Source organism: Zalophus californianus, chromosome 10 (assembly GCF_009762305.2).
Source record: "Zalophus californianus isolate mZalCal1 chromosome 10, mZalCal1.pri.v2, whole genome shotgun sequence".
In the NCBI taxonomy this organism is placed as follows: domain Eukaryota; kingdom Metazoa; phylum Chordata; class Mammalia; order Carnivora; family Otariidae; genus Zalophus; species Zalophus californianus.
The window spans coordinates 54813403-54834484 of record NC_045604.1 but is presented as its reverse complement, the minus strand read 5'-3'; the positions used below and the strand labels follow the sequence as shown (position 1 = coordinate 54834484).

General features: G+C 38.3%; 1 protein-coding gene across 8 annotated transcripts in view; it reads left to right on the top strand.

Annotated features, from left to right (window-relative positions):
• The window catches only part of DNM3 (dynamin 3), a 585110-nt gene that overhangs the window by 188013 nt on the left and 376015 nt on the right, over positions 1–21082 (top strand). For all 8 annotated transcript variants that reach the window (XM_027613359.2, XM_027613356.2, XM_027613361.2 and 5 more), the window contains exon 5: positions 20979–21077. In XM_027613359.2, coding sequence (XP_027469160.1) covers positions 20979–21077 — 99 coding nt within the window. The remainder of the gene's footprint in view (positions 1–20978; positions 21078–21082) is intronic.

The following is a 21082-nucleotide window of genomic DNA, read 5'->3' as shown; positions in this document are numbered from 1 at the left end:
ACCTTAAGCTCACCTCATCCCATGGATACAACTAGATAATACTCACATCAGCCTAAATAACCCAGAAAACAACCTGAAGACTGGCAGAACAAACTCCACAACTGAAGCTAAAGAGGCCACACCAAAGAAAGTAGGAAGGGTGATGATATGATCTGGGAAAAAAGCAGACCATGTCCACCCACAGTGGGGAGGGAGCTGGTGGCATGGAAAAAGGCAGAAAACAGACTTTCACACTGGGGAGCCCACAAATGGGGAGGATGAATCCCCATAATATTTGCCTTTGAAAGCAAGAGGGGCCAAATTTCATGAGTTCTTACAACCAGCAGGACATAAACCCAGGAATTAAAAAAAATTGGCAGCTCAGCTCTGGGAGAGCCTGGAGGGCATTAGGAAGCAGAGTGCTCACCCTTAAAGACACAGCATGGCAAACAACCTGTGCAGATACACTGTGGAATCAGCAGTTTGAAAAACACCAGGGGCAGATGGTAAGGAGACTGATTTTCTCATTTAAGAGCATGGTCCAGAAAGACAAGGATCATGGGGAGACCCCTCCAGGAACAAAGGGGTTGGCAGGTACCATTTCCCTCCCATACCCACCAGCATAAAAAAACTGAGCCACCTGTGGGAATCAGCACAGCCTCAACACTCCTTACCTAACTTGCTTGCACCAAGCCCTGCCCCACTGTGCTTCAGTGGATCTCCCCTTCCCAGTCATGCTGGCCTTAGTCCTGGTGCTGCAGGCTTCCTCCCCTGGAAGATCAGTGCAAACCCTGCCAACACTATCTCCCTACCTGTTTGTTTTGTAGGACCTCAATTCTGGCAGTAGGGGCAGGTTTTGTTTAGCAAGGAGACCACTGCACACCTTGTTAAAACATGCCCTAACCTTGCTGGGGACCAAACACTGCCCACAATAAGCAAAGAGAGCCTCTGCAGACAACTGGACTGAAAGAAAAAGGCCAAGACTCAACAGCAGAGCACACACAACACTCATAGGAGACACTCCCTCAAGTGCCAGGTCCTAGGGAACAGGGGGCGCTACACTACAGGGCACTTCAGGACCTCTTCATCATAAGGTTATTATCCTCAAGAGCAAGAGAAGTAGCTGACCTTCCCAACAGACAAAAACAGACACAGGAAGTCAAACAAAATGAGAAGACAGAGAAATCTCTCCCAAATGAAAGAACAGGACCAAACTACAGCAGGAGACCAAAGAGAAACAGATACAAGTAATATGCCTGATAGAGAATTTAATGATTCTTTAATGATCATAGAAGATACTCACTGGGCTTGAGAAAAGAGTGGAGGACATCAGTGAGATCCTTAACACATAGATAAAAGAGAACCAATCAAGATCTGGAACATAATAAATGAAATACATAATAAATGAAATTAAAAAATACACTTAATGGAATAAATAAACTAGATGAAGCAGAGAAATTAATTAATTACCTGGAAGACATAATGGGAAGTAACCAAGTTGAGCAAAGGAGAGGAAAGAAAATCATGCAAATTGAGAATAGTCTTATGGAACTCAGTGACTTCTTCAAGCATAATAACATTCGCATATAGGGATCTCAGAAGAAGAGAGAGAAAAGGGGGCAGAAGATTTATTTGAAGGAACAATAGCTGAAAATTTCCCTAATCTGGGGAAGGAAACAGATATCAAGATACGGGAGGCGCAGAGATCCTCCCAAAAATTCAACCCGAGGAGGTCCACAAAAAGACACGTAGTCATTAAAATGGCAAAAAGCAATAAAGAATAAATTTTGAAAACGGCAAGAGAAAAGAAGACAGTTACATACAAAGGGAACCTCCATAAGGCTATCAGTGGATTTTTCTTTTTCGTTTTTTAAAAATTTTTATTGTTATGTTAATCACCATATATTACATCATTAGTTTTTGATGCAGTGTTCCATGATTCATTGTTTGTTCATAACACCCAGTGCTCCATGCAGAACGTGCCCTCCTCAATACCCATCACCAGGCTAACCCACCCCCCTACCCCCCTCCCCTCTAGAACCCTCAGTTTGTTTTTCAGAGTCCATCATCTCTCATGGTTCGTCTCCCCCTCTGACATACTCCCCTTTTCTTCCTCTCCTGTTATCTTCTTCTTTTTCTCTTTTCTTAAAATATGTTGCGTTATTTGTTTCAGAAGTACAGATCTATGATTCAACAGTCTTGCAGAATTCACAGCGCTCACCGTAGCACATACCCTCCCCAATGTCTATCACCCAGCCACCCCATCCCTCCCACCCCCAACCACTCCAGTAACACTCAGTTTCTTTCCTGAGATTAAGAATTCCTCATATCAGTGAGGTCATGTGATACATGTCTTTCTCTGATTGACTTATTTCACTCAGCATAACACCCTCCAGTTCCATCCATGTCGTTGCAAATGGCAAGATCTCATTCCTTTTGATGGCTGCATAATATTCCCCTGTGTATATATACCACATCTTCTTTATCCATTCATCTGTCGATGGGCATCTTGGCTCTTTCCACAGTTTGGCTATTGTGGACATTGCTGCTATAAACATTGGGGTGCATGTACCCCTTCAGGTCCCTACATTTGTATCTTTGGGGAAATACCCAGTAGTGCAATTGCTGGATCGAATGGTAGCTCTAATTTCAACTGTTTGAGGAACCTCCATACTGTTTTCCAGAGGGGTTGCACCAGCTTGCATTCCCACCAACAGTGTAGGAGGGTTCCCCTTTCTCCACATCCCCGCCAACATCTGTCATTCCCTGACTTGTTAATTTTAGCCATTCTGACGGGTGTGAGGTGGTATCTCATTGAGGTTTTGATTTGGATTTCCCTGATGCCGAGCGATGTGGAGCACTTTTTCATGTGCCTGTTGGCCATTTGGATGTCTTCTTTGGAGAAATGTCTGTTCATGTCTTCTGCCCATTTCTTGATTGGATTATTCTTTGGGTGTTGAGTTTGATAAGTTCTTTATAGATTTTGGATACTAGCCCTTTATCTGATATGTCATTTGCAAATATTTTCTCCCATTTTGTCGGTTGTCTTTTGGTTTTGTGGACTGTTTCTTTTGCTGTGCAAAAGCTTTTTATCTTGATGAAATCCCAATAGTTCATTTTTGCCCTGGCTTCCCGTGCCTTTGGCGATGTTTCTAGGAAGAAGTTGCTGCGGCTAAGGTCGAAAAGGTTGCTACCTGTGTTCTCCTTTAGGATTTTGATGGACTCCTGTCTCACGTTTAGGTCTTTCAACCATTTGGAGTCTATTTTTGTGTGTGGTGTAAGGAAATGGTCCAGTTTCATTCTTCTGCATGTGGCTGTCCAATTTTCCCAACACCATTTGTTGAAGAGACTGTCTTTTTGCCATTGGACATTCTTTCCTGCTTTGTCAAAAATAAGTTGACCACAGAGTTGAGGATCCATTTCTGGGCTCTCTAATCTGTTCCATTGATCTATGTGTCTGTTTTTGTGCCAGTACCATACTGTCTTGATGATGACAGCTTTGTAATAGAGCTGGAAGTCCGGAATTGTGATGCCGCCGGCTTTGCTTTTCTTTTTCAATATTCCTCTGGCTATTCTGGGTCTCTTCTGGTTCCATACAAATTTTAGGATTATTTGTTCCATTTCTTTGAAAAAAGTGGATGGTATTTTGATGGGGATTGCATTGAATGTGTAGATTGCCCTAGGTAGCATTGACATCTTCACAATGTTGATTCTCCCAATCCATGAGCATGGAACGTTTTTCCATTTCTTTGTGTCTTCTTCAATTTCTTTCCTGAGTATTTTATAGTTTTCTGAGTACAGATCCTTTGCCTCTTTGGTTAGATTTATTCCTAGGTATCTAATGGTTTTGGGGCAATTGTAATGGGATAGACTCCTTGATTTGTCTCTCTTCTGTCTTGTTGTTGGTGTATAGGAATGCCACTGATTTCTGTGCATTGATTTTATATCCTGCTACTTTACTGAATTCCTGTATGAGTTCTAGCAGTTTTGGGGTGGAGTCTTTTGGGTTTTCTACATACAGTATCATATCATCTGCAAAGAGTGAGAGTTTGACTTCCTCTTTGCCGATTTGGATGCCTTTGATTTCTTTTTGTTGTCTGATTGCTGTGGCTAGGACTTCTAATACTATGTTGAATAGCAGTGGTGATAGTGGACATCCCTGCCGCGTTCCTGACCTTAGGGGAAAAGCTCTCAGCCTTTCCCCATTGAGAATGATATTCGCTGTAGGTTTTTCATAGATGGCTTTTATGATATTGAGGTATGTACCCTCTATCCCTATACTCTGAAGAGTTTTGATCAAGAAAGGATGCTGTACTTTGTCAAATGCTTTTTCTGCATCTATTGAGAGGATCCTATGATTCTTGTTCTTTCTTTTGTTAATGTATTGTATCACGTTGATTGATTTGCGGATGTTGAACCAGCCTTGCAGCCCAGGAATAAATCCCACTTGGTCATGGTGAATAATCCTTTTAATGTACTGTTGGATCCTATTGGCTAGTATTTTGGTGAGAATTTTTGCATCCATGCTCATCAAGGATATTGGTCTGTAATTCTCTCTTTTGATGGGGTCTTTGTCTGGTTTTGGGATCAAGGTAATGCTGGCCTCATAAAATGAGTTTGGAGGTTTCCCTTCCATTTCTATTTTTTGGAACAGTTTCAGGAGAATAGGTATTAATTCTTCTTGAAATGTCTGATAGAATTCCCCTGGGAAGCCATCTGGCCCTGGGCTTTTGTTTCTTGGGAGATTTTTGATGACTGTTTCAATTTCCTTAGTGGTTATAGGTCTGTTCAGGTTTTCTATTTCTTCCTGGTTCAATTTTGGTAGTTTATACATCTCTAGGAATGCACCCATTTCTTCCAGGTTATCTAATTTGCTGGCCTAGAGTTGCTCATAATATGTTCTTATAATTGTTTGTATTTCTTTGGTGTTGGTTGTGATCTCTCCTCTTTCATTCATGATTTTGTTGATTTGGGTCATTTCTCTTTTCTTTTTGATCAGTCTGGCCAGGGGTTTATCAATCTTGTTAATTCTTTCAAAGAACCAGCTCCTAGTTTCGTTGATCTGTTCTACTGTTCTTTTGGTTTCTAGTTCATTGATTTCTGCTCTGATCTTTATGATTTCTCTTCTCCTGCTGGGTTTAGGCTTTATTTGCTGTTCTTTCTCCAGCTCCTTTAGGTGTAGGGTTAGGTTATGTATTTGAGACCTTTCTTGTTTCTTGAGAAAGGCTTGTATTGCTATATACTTTCCTCCCAGGACTGCCTTTGCTGTATCCCAAAGATTTGAACAGTTGTGTTTTCATTTTCATTGGTTTCCATGAATTTTTTAAATTCTTCTTTAATTTCTTGGTTGACCCATTCATTCTTTAGTAGGATGCTCTTTAGCCTCCATGTATTTGAGTTCTTTCCGACTTTCCTCTTGTGGTTGAGTTCTAGTTTCAAAGCATTGTGGTCTGAAAATATGCAGGGAATGATCCCAATCTTTTGGTACCGATTGAGACCTGATTTGTGACCTAGGATGTGATCAATTCTGAAGAATGTTCCATGGGCACTAGAGAAGAATGTGTATTCCGTTGCTTTGGGATGGAATGTTCTGAATATGTCTGTGAAGTCCATTTGGTCCAGTGTGTCATTTAAAGTCTTTATTTCCTTGTTGATCTTTTGCTTAGATGATCTGTCCATTTCAGTCAGGGGGGTGTTAAAGTCCCCCACTATTATTGTATTGTTGTCAATGTGTTTCTTTGCTTTTGTTATTAATTGCCTTATATAATTGGCTGCTCCCATGTTAGGGGCATAGATATTTACAATTGTTAGATCTTCTTGTTGGATAGACCCTTTAAGTAGGATATAGTGTCCTTCCTCATCTCTTATTACAGTCTTTGTTTTAAAATCTAGTTTGTCTGATATAAGGATTGTCACCCTAGCTTTCTTTTGGTGTCCATTAGCATGGTAAATGATTTTCCACCCCCTCACTTTCAATGTGGGGGTGTCTTTGGGTCTAAAATGAGTCTCTTGCAGACAGCATATTGATGGGTCTTGTTTTTTAATCCAATCTGATAGCCTTTGTCTTTTGATTGGGGCATTTAGCCCATTTACATTCAGGGTAACTATTGAAAGGTATGAATTTAGTGTCATTGTATTACCTGTAAGGTGACTGTTAACTGTCTGTTGTCTGTGTTCGTTTCTGCTCTTTGCTGCTTTTAGGTTCTCTCTTTGCTTAGAGGACCCCTCTCAATATTTCTTGGAGGGCTGGTTTCGTGTTTGTAAATTCCTTTAGTTTTTGTTTGTTCTGGAAGCTTTTTATCTCTCCTTCTATTTTCAATGATAGCCTAGCTGGATATAGTATTCTTGGCTGCATATTTTTCTCGTTTAGTGCTCTGAAGATATCTTGCCAGTCCTTTCTGGCCTGCCAGGTCTCTGTGGATAGGTCTGTTGCCAATCTAATGTTTCTACCATTGTAGGTTACATAGCTCTTCTCCTGAGCTGCTTTCAGGATTTTCTCTTTGTCTCTGAGACTCGTAAGTTTTACTATTAGATGTCAGGGTGTTGACCTATTATTATTGATTTTGAGAGGGGTTCTCTGTGCCTCCTGGATTTTAATGCCTGTTTCCTTCCTCACATTAGGGAAGTTCTCTGCTATAATTTGCTCCAATATACCTTCTGCCCCCCTCTCTCTCTCTTCTTCTTCTGGGATCCCAATTATTCTAATGTTGTTTCGTCTTATCGTATCACTTATCTCTCGAATTCTGCCCTCGTGATCCTGTAGTTGTTTCTCTCTCTTTTTCTCAGCCTCTTTATTTTCCATCATTTGGTCTTCTATATCACTGATTCTCTCTTCTGCCTCATTTATCCTAGCATTTAGTGCCCCCATTTTTGATTGCACCTCATCAATAGCCTTTTTGATTTCGATTTGGTTAGATTTTAGTTCTTTTATTTCTCCAGAAAGGGTTTCTCTAATAACTTCCATGCTTTTTTCAAGCCCAGCTAGTATCTTTAAAGTCATGATTCTGAATTCTAGGTCCGACATCGTACTAATGTCCGTATTGAGTAGGTCCCTGGCTGACGGTACTACCTCTTGTTCTTTTTGCTGAGGTGATTTCTTTCGTCTTGTCATTTTGTCCAGAGGAGAATAGATGAATGAGAGAACAAAATGCTAACAGGTTTACAACGTCCCCAGCAAATATACTGTATACAAATCAGAAAAGACCTGAAACCAAGGGGAAAGAAAGGGAAAGAAAGAAAAAAGAAAGAGAAAAAAAAAAGAAAAAACAAGATAAAAACAAAAACAAAACAATACAAAAAAAGCAGAATATGATCAAATATGATCAGGCTAGTGCATAGATCAGTGCCACACACTAGATTTTGGGCGTATTTTGGTCTGTTAGAAAAAAGTGCCTCCTAAGATTTTAAAGGAAGAAAGACATATATGTACAAAATAAGGGTTGATACAATGAAGGGATGGAAGATGACTGTAAAGATGAAAATTATAAAAGATTTTATAAAAGGACTTGATAAGATAAGTTGTTTGAAAAAAGAAAGAAGATTTAAGAAAAAAAAAGGAAAAAGGGAGAGAATGTGATCAGGCAGGAGACTAGAACAAAGCCATACACTAGTGATTTAGGGTATATTTTGATCTGTTAGAAGAAACTGTACCTCAAAATTTTAAAGAGAGAACAACTTATATATATATGCCAAAAATAAGGGTAACTACTATGAAGGGATAAAATATGACTCTAAAAATGAAAAATAAAAAATGTTTTTTTTTTTTAAAAGGGGATTGATAAGACGTTGGTTGAAAAAGGGAAAAAGAAAAATAAAAAAAAAGTCAACAAAAATTAACTTTGATGAAATAATGAATCATGGTTAAAAAAAAAAAAAAGCCATGAATCTATTTGCAGTATTCCCCTAGCGCTGGAGTTCTCCCATTCTCCTTGATCGATCAACTTGGTCTTGGTTTGCTGGCTGTTTGTGCTGATCTTCTGGGGGAGGGGCCTGTTGCTGTGGTTTCCAAATGTCTTTGCCGGAGGCGGAATTGCCCCGCCCTTGTGGTCCGGGCTAAGGAAGCTGCTCCGGTTTGCTCTCAGGAGCTTTTGTTCCCTGCAAGCTCTCGGTACAGCTTTGGAGGACCAGGGTAGAAATGGTGGCCTCCCAATCTCCACCCGGAGGAGCTGAGAACTCGGGGCCCCGCTCCTCAGTGCGCCCCCAGAGAAAAGCAGTCACTCCCTTGTCCCCGGTCTCCGGCCGCACTCCGTGCTCACCCGGCCTGTGATCGAGCGTTGCTATCTCTGGCACCCGACACCGTGTGGAGTCTCCAAACCCAGCAGATCCCTGCAGTGCGTTCCCGCACCACTCCTCCCCAGGAAGGAAGGGGAGTCTCCCCGGATCTGCTGGTTGTTGGGTCCCTCCTGGAGGGGCCGTGTCCCTACTGGGCCGCGGATCACAGTTTATGGAAACCCAGAGCTGAGAGCCCGCGACTCTGCTCCGTCTCTGCAGCCGGCTTCCCTGCTCTGATACCTGGGAGCTCTGGCGCACTCAGGCACCCCCGGTCTCTCTGTGACCCCAAGGGTCCTGAGACCACACTGTCCTGGGAGGATTCCACCCCCCGCTTAGCCACTGCAGCGATGTCCCTCCGCCGAGCCAACTTCTAAAATGTCCGATTTTGTGCTCCGCGGCTCTAGCACTTGCCAGAAGCGGCCGGCGGAGGCCCCTCCCCCGCGGTCTATCCTCCGGAATATCGCCTCGGATTCACTTCTCCACACGCCCTACCTTCCAGTAAGTGGTCGCTTCTCTGTTCAGAGTTGTTGCTACTCTCCTGTTTGATCTCCTGTTGAGTTCGTAGGTGTTCAGAATGGTTTGATCCCTACTCAGCTGAATTCCTGAGACCAGACGAAATCTAGGTCTCCTACTCCTCCGCCATCTTGCTCCGCCCCTCCGGATTTTTCAACAGAAACTTTGCAGACCAGAAGGGAAAGGCATAATATGGTGAAAGGGAAGTGCTGAAAGGGAAGACTCTGCAGTCAAGAATACTCTCTCCAGCAAGGTGATCATTCAGAATAGAAGGAGAGATAAAATTTCCAAGAGAAACAAAAACTAAAGAAGTTTATGGCCACTAAACCAGCCCTACAACAAATATTAAAGGGGACTCTGAGTGGAAAGGAAAGACCATAAATGAGAGTATGATAAGTAAAAAATACTAAAGCAATAAAAATAAATATTTCTATAAAAATCAGTCAAGGGATTCATAACATAAAATGATGTAAAATAAGACACTGTATATCTAAAATGTTGGGGTGGGTTGGAAGAGGAGTAAAGATTTGGTTTAACTTAAGCAACATCAACTTAATATAGACTACTATATGCAGAAGGTATATACAAACCTAATGGTAATCACAAATCAAAAACCAGGAATAGATGTGCAAAAAAAAAAAGAGAAAGGAATCCAAGTATATCACTAAAGAAATCCAACAAATCATGAAAGAGAGCAAGAGAAGATAGGATCAGAGAAAATGTGTAGAAACAATCATAAAACAAGTAACAAAATGGCAATAAATACATATCTAACAATAATTATTTTGAATGCAAGTGGAGTAAATGGTCCAGTCAAAATACATAGGGTGACAGAATGGGTAAAAACAAACAAACAAAAAACAAGACCCATCTATATGCTGCCTACAAGAAACTCATTTCAGACTGAAAGACACCTGCAGATTTAAAGTGAGGGGATGGAGAAACATATACCATGCATATGGATATCAAAAGAAAGCTGGGGTAGCAATACTTATATCAAAAAAAAATAGAATTTAGTAACAAGAGACAAAGAAGGACACTATACAATAATAAATGGGACAATCCAAGGGGAGGATATAACAATTATAAATATTTATGCATCCAAAAATGAGAGAACCCAAATAAAAAGTTAATAACATACATAAAGGAAATAATCGATAGTAATACAATAATAGTAGGGGTTGTTAACAGCCCACTTACATTAATGGACAGATCATCCAAACAGAAAATCAGTAAAGAAACGATGGCTTTGAATGGCACAGTGGACTAGATGGATTTAAGAGACGTTCAGGGGGCGCCTGTGTGGCTCAGTTGGTTAAGCGACTGCCTTCGGCTCAGGTCATGATCCTGCGGTCCGAGGATCGAGTCGCATGTCGGTCTTTCTGCTCAGCGGGGAGTCTGCTTCTCCCTCTGACTGCCCCCCCATGCTCTCTCTCTTTCTCTCTCATTCTCTCTCTCTCTCAAATGAATAAATAAAATCTTAAAAAAAGACATATTCAGAACATTCCATCCTAAAACAGCAGAGTGCACATTTTTTTTTGACTGCACATAGAACAATCTCCAGAATCCTAATCTCATGTATTAGGCCATAAAACAAGTCTGAACAGATTCAAAACAATTGAAGTCATACCATGCACCTTTTCTGACCACAATGTTATGAAAGTAGAAATCAAGCACAAGAAAAAAATGTGGAAAGAGCATCAATACATGGAGGTTAAATACCATGCTACTAAACAGTGAATGGGTCAAAGAAGAAATAAAAATTACATGGAAACATATGAAAATGAAAACACAGTGGTCCCAGATCTTTGGGATGCAGCAAAAGTGGTTGTAAGAGGGAATTTTATAGGACTACAGACCTATCTCAAGAAGCTAGAGAAATCTCAAATAATCTAACTTTATATCTAAAGGAATTAGAAAAGGAATAACAAATAAAACCCAAGCCCAGCAAAAGGAAGGAAATAATAAATATTAGAGTAGAAAAAAACCAAAATGGAAACTAAAACAAACAAACAAACAAAAAAACACAGTTGGATAGATCAATGAAACCAGGACCTGGTTCTTTGAAAAGATCAACAAAATCAATAAATCTTTAAGAAGACTCATCAAAAAAAGGAAGAGAGAGGACCCAAATAAATAAAATCACTAATGAAAGAGGAGAAATAACAACCAACACCACAGAAATACAAACAACTGTAACAAAATATTATGAAACCCTATATGCCAACAAATTGGACAACTTAGAAGAAATGGATAAATTCCTAGAAACATAAAACCTACTGAAACTAAAGCAGGAGGAAATGGAAAATTTGAACAGATCAATTACCAGCAATGAAATTGAATCAGTAATCAAAAACTCCCAAAAAACAAAAGTCTAGGATCAGATGGCTTCACAGATGAATTCTACCAAACATTTAAAGAAGACTTAATACCTATTCTTCTCAAACTATTTCAGAAAATACAAGAAGGAAAACTTCCAAATTTATTCTATGAGGCCAGTATCACCCTGATACCAAAACCGGATAAAGACCCAACAAAAAAAGAGAACTACAGGCCAATATCTCTCATGGATATAGATGCAAATATCTTCAACAAAATATTAGCAAACCAAATCCAACAATATATTTAAAAAATCATATATCACAATCAAGTGGGATTTATTCCAGAATACAGAGGAGGTTCAATATTTATAAAACAATCAATGTGGCATGTCACATCAAGAAGAGAAAAGATAAAAACCAAATGATCATTTCAATAGGTGCACAAAAAGCATTTGACAAAGTACAACATCCATTCATGATAAAAACTCTCTGCAAAGTAGAGTCTAGAGGGAACATACCTCAACATAATAAAGCCCTTATATGAAAAATGCACAGCCAATATCGTACTCAATGTTGAAAAACAGAGCTTTTCCCCTAAGGTGAGGAACAAGACAAGGATGTCCACTCTCACTGCTTTCATTCAACATGGTACTGGAAGTCCACAACAGCAATTATACAACATAAAGAAATAAAAGGCGTCTGCATTAGTAAGGAAGAAGAAAACTGTCACTTTACAGATTACATGATACTAAAGACTCCACCAAAAAAATACTAGAACTGATAACAGGAATTCAGTAAAGTTGCAGGATACGAAATCAACGTACAGAAATCTATTGCATTCCTACACGCTAAGTGAAGCAGCAGAAAGTGAAATTAAGAAAACAATCCCATTCACAATTTCACCCGAAACAATAAAATATCTAGGATTAAACTTAACCAAGGAGGTGAAGGACCTGTACTCTGAAAACTATAAAACACTGATGAAAGAAATTTAAGATGATGCAAGAAAATGGAAAGACATTCCATGCTCTTGGTTTGGAAGAACAAATATTGTTAAAATGTCCATACTACCCAAAGCAATCTACAGATTTAATGCAATCCCTATCAAAATAACAGCATTTTTCACAGAACTAGAACTAACAATCCTAAAATTTGTATAGAACCACAAAAGAATGGCCAAAGCAATCTTGAAAAAGAAAAACAAAATTGGAGGGACCACAATTCCAGATTTCAAGTTATATTACAAAGGAGTAGTAATTAAAACAGTGTGGTACTGGCATAAAAACAGACACATAGATCAATGGAATAGAACAGAAAGCCCAGAAGCAAATCTACAATTTTATGGTCAATTAATCTTTGATAAAGGAGGAATGAATATACAATCAGAAAAAGACAGTCTCTTCAACAGATGGTGTTGGGAAAACTGGACAGCCACATGCAAAAGAGTGAAGCTGGACCACTTTCTTTCACCATACACAAAAATAAATTTCAAATGGTTTAAAGACCTGAAACCATAAAAATCCTTGAAGGGAGCACAGGCAGTAATCTCTCTGACATTGACTGTAGCAAAATTTTTGATATGTCTCCTGAGGCAAGGGATATAAAAACAAAAATAAACTCTTGGGACTACATCAAAATAAAGTTTCTGCACAGCAAGGGAAATAGTCAACAAAACTAAAAATCAGGCTACTGAATGGGAGAGGATATTTGCAAATGACATATCTGATAAAGGGTTTTAGTATCCAAAATATATAAAGAACTGATACAACTCAATACCCAGAAAACAAATAACCCAATTAAAAAATTGACAAAACATACAAACAGACATTTCTCCAAAGAAGGTATACAAGTGGCCAGCAAACACAGGAAAAGATGCTCAACATCATTCATCATCAGGAAAATGCAAATTAAAATTACAGTGAGATATCACCTCACACCTGTCAGAATGGCTAAAATCACAGACACAAGAAACAAGTGTCAGTGAGGATGTGGAGAAAAAGGAACCTTGTGCACTGTTTTTGGGAATACAAACTGTTGTAGCCACTGTGAAAAACAGCTTAAAGTTTCCTCAAAAAATTAAAAATAGAACTACCCTATGATACAGTAATTTCACTACTCAGTATTTACCCCCCCAAAATACAAAAACACTAATCCAAAGGGATACATGCACCCCTGTGTTTTTTGTGGCATTATTTCCAATAGCCAAACTATGGAAGCAACCTAAGTGTCCACTGATTGATGAATGGGTAAAGAAGATGTGGTGTATATATACAATGGAATATTTTTTCAAGATTTTATTTATTTGACAGAGAGAGAGCGAGAGAGGGAACACAAGCAGGGGGAGTGGGAGAGGGAGAAGCAGGCTTCCTGCTGAGCAGGGAGCCCGACGTGGGGCTTGATCGCAGGACCCTGGGATCATGACCTGAGCCGAAGGCAGACACTTAACGACTGAGCCACCCAGGTGCCCCTATACAATGGAGTATTAATCAGTTATAAAAAAGAATGAAATCTTGACATTTGCAACAATGTGGATAGAGGTAGAGTATAATGTTGAGTGAAATAAGTCAGTCAGAGAAAGACAAATGCCATACAATCACACTCATATGTGGAATTTAAGGAACAAAACAAATGAGCAAAGGAAAGAGAGAGAAACCAAGAATCAGACTCTTATCTATAGAAAACAAACTGATGGTTACTAGAGGAGAGGGGGGTGGAGGGATGAGTGAAGTAGGGTATGGGAATTAAAGAGTGTACTTACCATGATGAAAATAAAATAAAATGATGAAAAAAGGAAGAATGGGTTTGAGTTGATCAAAAAAAGAAGGGAAGGAAAGGATATTTAGAGCTGAGCGGCATTGTTATAAAGATAGCCCAAGAACTGCATGGTTACATGGGAGAAGTGCAACTTGTTGGGTGTGACTGGAGTTTAGGATTGGAGTAGAGTGGGAGGCATGGTGAGAATCAAAGTTAATGAGATCGCAACTTTCATTTACTGGGTGTTTTTTTTATGTACCAAGTACTTTACATGTATAATGTTATTTAATTGTCTTTAATTAATAGATTTTAATTTTTTAGAGCAATTTTAAGTGGAAAGTACAGAGAGTTCCCATGTACATTCTGTCCCCACATGCACAAGCTCCCCAACTATTAACATCCCACACCAGAGTTGTACATTTGTTATAATCAATGAACCTAGAACTGATCTATCATTATTACTCAAAGTTCATAGTTGACATTCGGGTTCACTCTTGGTGGTGTACATTCTGTGGGTTTTGACAAGTGTGGAATGTTATGTATCCATCATTGTAATACCATATAGAATAATTTTCACTGCCCTAAAAATACTCTGTACTCCACCTTTTTATCTTTGCCTTCCCTAACCCCTGGCAGCCACTAAGCTTTTTACTGTCTCCATACTTTTGCCTTTTCTAGAATGTCATATAGTTGAAACCATAAACTTTGTAGCTTTTTCAGATTGGCTTCTTTCACTTAGAAATATGAATTTAAATTTCCTCCTTGTCTTTTTATGGTTTGATAGCTCATTTATTTTCAGCACTGAATAATATTCCATTGTCTGGCTGTGCCACAGTTTTATTTATCTATTTATGTATGGAAGGACATCTTGGTGGCTTTCCAGTTTTGGCAATTAAAAGTAAATCCGCTATAAACAATTGTGTGCAAGTTCTTGTGTGGACATGTTCTCAATTCCTTTGAGTAAATACCAAAGAGTACAATTACTGTATCACATGGTAAGGGTATATTTAGTTTTGTAAGAAACTATTTTCCAAAATGTCTGTACCATTTTGCAATCTCAATAGCAATGAATGGGTGTTCTTGGTACTCTATAACCTTGCTGCCTTTGATGTTGTCAGTGTTTTGGATTTTGGCAATTTTAATAGGTGTTCAGTGATACCTCACTATTATTTTAATTTGCAATTCCCTATTGAACAATGATGTGGAACATCTTTTCATATACATACTTGCCATTTGTACATCTTGTTTGTTGAGGTACCTGTTCAGGTCTTTTACCCATTTTTAAATCAGGTTGTTTGTTTCATCCCCCTGTCTGAAGCACAAGGGGATTTTTTTTTTTCAGATATTCACTATGAGAACTTGGGTGGGGTGAGCTCCTGGAGACCAAACCCACAAAAAAATGGATGCTCCCTATGACTTGGACCTCCTAGACTTTTTAACTCCCTGAGTTTCCAGAAATTTATCAATTACAGTTTAGGTTTTCCTTCTTAGGCGCTGGTTCCCATAGGAATTCCTGCTTGTGTGTTTCTGCTTCCATAAGTTATGATTTTCTGGATTTACCTATATGCCTCTCCAAATTTGGGGAGCAGTGGTTTGTCCTGTGACCTCATTTCTCTGAAGAATCTAAGAAGGCTTGTTGAGTTTTTCAGTTGTCTACTTGTTAAGACACAGGGGCAACTTCAAATCTTCTTACATGTTGCACCAGTAAGTGGAAGGTCTGTTATTTAATTTTAAAACATAGATTTGTTATTTTCTCATTTTATTGATGAATTAGAGCGAACGTATAACTTATTCTTCTGCTGGAAGTCTTTCGAGAGTTAAAGGGGATGCAATTAATAATTATCCCAGACATCAAATATAAACTGTGACGGATGATTATGCTATTGATGTGGTTACACCTGGTGAGGAAACTAAAGATTTTATGTATTTATTTGTCAGAGAGAGAGAGAGAGAGAGAGAGAGAGAGAGAGAGAGAGAGCTCACAAGCACAGGGAGAGGCATGCAGAGGGAGAAGCAGTTCCCCGCTGAGCAAGGAGCCCAAGGGGGGTCTCGATCTCAGGACCCTGGGATCATGACCTGAGCCAAAGGCAAATGCTTAACCAACTGAGCCACCCTGTCATGCCCTGATGAGGAAACTAATGTCTTGGAGCTAATAAGAGGCACTGATGGGTTTGAACCGAAAAAATCTGATCCTCGAGTGAGTGCTGTTAGCCTCTATGCTATATAAGAATCAGTTTGGAAGTGCCTTGTATGTCTTTTCAAGGTCTTTGTCAGGATTCATCAGCATTCATCATTTCTGGCTATTCTTTGCTGAAGAAACATAATTGAAATACAGTATCACACATTATTTATTAGCTCTTTATTTTTATTTTCCTTTTAGTTGGAGGACAAGAATTGTATTAAATTACTCTTTACTTATTGTATAAACCTCTTCTAAATCTGGAAATTGTTTTCTTTCCCAGAATTCTGGACTTGAAAGAGACATCTAGTTAATCTTTTGGTTCTATATGTAGATCAACAGGCCCAGATGATGTAACTAACTTGCCAAATAACAGACCTAATCACTTGTAGAATCTAGCTAAGAATTGGGTGGCAGAAAAATATAGTGATTAAAAATGGAATTAGGTTGCCTGGATTCCACACCTTACAGGCTGCAAGCTTTTAGGTAAGCATGCTTTTCCTCTCCAAATCTCACTTTCCTGGTCTGTGTAATTGAGAAAATAAGGGTACCCACTCATAGAGTTGTTTCAAGTTTATGCCCAGTACATAATCAGGACTCAATACATGGTCTCTATTATATTTATCTGAGTCTTTAGATTACCAGTGAAGTGCTTTTAAAGCACGTTGCCTTTGAATCTCTTCTGGCAATGGCTTTTTGAGATTTGTCAGTGTAGGTCTCTAGTATGCCAGCAGGAGTTCATTGATTATTTTAAGCTGCCTATTTGTATAACTAAATGTGAAAAGAAAATAATCTCCGTTGCCATTTCTGGTATACCACTAAGCATAGATTTCTTTGCCTTTGCAGAAATAAAGGAGTAGTAAAGAGAACACTTTTAAAATTGAACTTTTATTTTTATTAATGTTATAAACATACATGCTTAAAAATCAGTCCCAAAGGCTTTTAACAAAAACTATTGGTCCCTTACGCACTCCTCCTGACTCTTGATTACTGATTTCCAGAGGCTATCACTTTTGGCTTTCTTTTGGTATTTACCTCCATATTTCTGTGTAACCTGTTCATACTACTATTTCTTGATTTTTTATTTTTTATTTTCACTTTTGACTTCCTACTGTAGAGAAGAATTTAGCTGTCTTCTATCTCTCTCCCATAACCACATATACTAACCATACATATATACACTTACCCTCCCATGTTCTACTAATATAATTATATTTAAATATTTATGATTCTGAAGATATCATTCGCAGCTGAGTCCTGTGTAAATTATGATTACGTTTTCCTTCTTACATGATATTGCTGTCTTTGAGGTTGATAGTTGTCTTTCTTTCTGTTTGCAGTCTTCTCAATATTCATCACCAGTGCATTCTCAGCCTCTCCTCTAGGAGTCTAAATCTCTTAATATCTTCAAAAATCTTAGGCATTAGGTGTTCTAGCACTTTCATTTTTTTCTTAGTGGGGAAATATATCTCTTCAATAATCTGTGCCTTCTCATTCAAATAGATATTGATTGTTCTTCTGGCCTAGTACTGAGATCTACACCATCCTGAAAATTCCCTTCATTTTTTGGTTATTACATTTCTTGCTTCCTGGATCTCTTATTTACTTCTTTGTTAGTTTGCTTTCCATGTTTGGTGGAACACATCCTTTAGTAGTTTCCAAAGAAAGAGAAAGGGAGGTAAAATATTTTGAGATTTTTGCAAGTCTGAAAATATCTTTTTCTACTGTCACATTTATCGATAGTTTAGAATTCTAGGCTAGAAATAATTTTTTCACTCAGAATTTTGAAAACAGCACTCTATTGAATTTAGTTTCTAGTTTGTTGCTGGGAAGACTGATGCTATAATGATTTTCCAAACTTTTTTTGTCACTTTCTTTTCTTAACTTCTTTGGGAGCTTATTAGGATATTTTATTTGTTCCTAGTGTTTTGAAATCTTATACTGCTATGCCATATTGTGTGTGTGTTTTTCATATTACGTTGGACACTTGATGGATTTATTCAATACATAAATTAATCTTTCACTTATAGAATATTTTCTTGAATAGTATTGCCCCCCAACTATTTCTGTTTCATCTTCTCTGTTTTTCTGGAATGCCAATTATTCAGATATTGGATCTTCTGCATTATTTCTCTCTCTTTTTTTAAGGTTTATTTATTTATTTGAGAGAGAGAAAGAGAATGAGTTAGAGAACAGGGGAGGGGGAGAGGGACAGGGAGAAACAGAATCTCAAGTAGACTCTGCACTGGATACAGAACCTGACACAGGGCTCGATCTCATGACCCTGAGGTCATGACCGGAGCCAAAACCAAAAGTCGAATGCTTAACCAACTGAGCTACCCAGGTGCCCCTATTTCTCTAGTTTCAAACAAGTTTTTCCTTTTCTGTTATTTACTTCTATTTCTTTTGTTTTCTGGAAGAGTTTCTAACTTTGTACTCCACCCATTTTACTAACATTTTTTAAAAAATTTCTACTCTCATATTTTGTTACCGAGAATTCCTTTTGTTTGTTTGAATGTTTCCTTTTATGACATTCTATTCTTGTTCCATGGATGCAATGACCTCTCCTTTCTCTCTGAGGATATTAATAAAAATGATAAAGTTTTTTTCTATATTTTGTATTATTTTTGTTTTCTTCAGTTCTGTTTTACAATATTTATTTGTTTTGGTCTCAGAGACTCTCCTTGGCTATCCATTCACATTTAAAATAATTTTTAAAAATTTTTATTTTTTACTGAAGCATGGTTGACATACAATATTGTATTAACTTCAGGTATACAATATAGTGGTTCTACAATTATATACATCACAGAATGCTAAAATAAATAAGTCAGTTATGGGGAATATAGTATTTTATTTATATTATATTAATATTGTAATAATTTTGTATGATAACAATTGGTAATCTGCACTTACTGATTTATATTTAAAAGTGAAATATTAACAGGAAACTCTGTGTGGGTGTGCTTGACTAAATGAGTTACAGGCTTCACAGTATGTTGATTTATTGGGCTGTTTTAATTGGAGTTCCTCTGAATTTTAATATCTATGTTTCCCTCTAAGAATGGTTAATATCCCCAGACAGAGTTTTTCCAATCTCCTGCTTGGAGGGTTAAATTCTACCAGCCAGCTTTTTCTTAAACTGGACTGGGCAGAGAGGTCTTGCTATTCAGTATGTGGAATTTCACTTAATCACTCTCTTTTAATACCTGATGCCCTCTAACTGGGCCAGGTGCCCATTAGTGCAGTTTTCCATAGTTCAGTGTTTCCAGAGAGTAGACCTTGCACTCTCCTGCCAGGTTGAGCCAGGGTGACTCCTAGCTATGTTATCCATGGAAATCTCACTGCTTTCATCCAGCGCTCTTGTTTTCAACCTCAACTGCCCCCACTACTGTCCATTATTGTCAGAGCTATTGGTCTCCCTCAACCTTTTAGAGAGGCTGTGATGTAAATTATCCAGCTTCTGGGCTTTGGTTGTTGGCTTTCTTGGATGCAGTTTTTCTGTTTCTCTAGTCTGTTAATTTAGTTAGCAGTTATCCTGCTGGGTTTACAGTTTCAACATATTTCTTCTGTCCTCTCCCATTTTCTTTACTTTCTTGGTTTAAGCCTTTTTTATTTTTAAAATTCTTTGTATTTCAGTAGGCAGTATATTGGTTAAAAGCATGGGCTCTGGATGCCTAGACCCACCTGTTGTATGACCTTGGGAAAGTTACTTAATCTCTTTCTGCCTTAGTTTCCTCATCTTAAAAAAAAATAGAGTTGGAGTCCTTTTTAAGATTAAACGATTTAACCTTTTTAAGAGTAAATGATTTAAGACATGTAAAGCATGTAAAACCATAGCTGGCCTAATAAATATTAGCCATTTTAGAGTGGTTTCAGGTAAAAAGATAAAGGTGTGTGTTCAATTTATCATGTCCAAAGAAATGCACTTAAAAATATGAATCACGAGGGGCGCCTGGATGACTCAGTCATTAAGCATCTGCCTTCGGCTCAGGTCATGACCCCAGAGTCCTGGGATAGAGCCCTGTGTCGGGCTCTCTGCTCGGCCGTAAGTCTGCTTCTCAACCTCTCCCATTCCCCCTGCTTGTGTTCCCTTTCTTGCTGTGTCTCTCTCTGTCAAATAAATAAAATCTTCAAAAAAAATATGAATCACTAGGCAAACGTTGTTCATTTTATCTACTGAAGAAAACAATGGGCAAAGGTGAGGTATCTGATGTGCTACATAAAGTGTCTAGGTTTTTATATTGTTTTATTACTGAAAGGTACCTTGGAGATTATCGTTTCCAACTCTTTATATTACGGATAGGAAAACTGAGGCCCAGAGAAGAGAGTTAGGTGACTTGCCTTGAGACTAGAATCCAAATGTCAGGACTCTTAGTTTGGTCTTCTTCCATTAAGTCATATATCTTTTTCTAATGAACAGTGAATGCTATGAGACTTGAAACTTTGTTTTTGGTGATGACACTATCCTATACCTAATTTTCTTCTTCTTATTTGTCAAGTGCTTAGAACTGGATCAATAATAAGCTTTGGTTTATGACACACTCTCTTCATTGGTCCTACTTGTTTATTTATTTTCAATAAGGTAATACATAAAAAAATTAAAGCACCCATATTGTGTACAGTACCTTGGAGGAAAATTTTAAGGGTATAATTTCCATGTATGCATGGTACAAAAATAAATGCATGTGTTTAAAATTATTGTGGTGATATACCTATTTGGTTTTTTCTCTCTTGAAGTGAAAGTTACCTTACGTATGGGTGGTTTTACAACTCTCCTTCTCATCACATCAAAACTCACCAGACTGGGGTAGCAGTGGATTAGAAAACAAAGTGAGACAGAGAGGAGCAGGAAAAGGACCAGAAATATGAGTGTCTGCATTTAGCATGGGGACATGTATGTCTCTAAAATTTGTTAGTCTTCTGCAAACTATGTAATACTGGGTTTGTTTTTGATTCAGGTTTAAGAACCATTGGAGTCATCACCAAATTGGATCTTATGGATGAAGGAACAGATGCCAGGGAGGTTCTAGAGAACAAGCTGCTGCCTCTTCGCAGGGGTAAC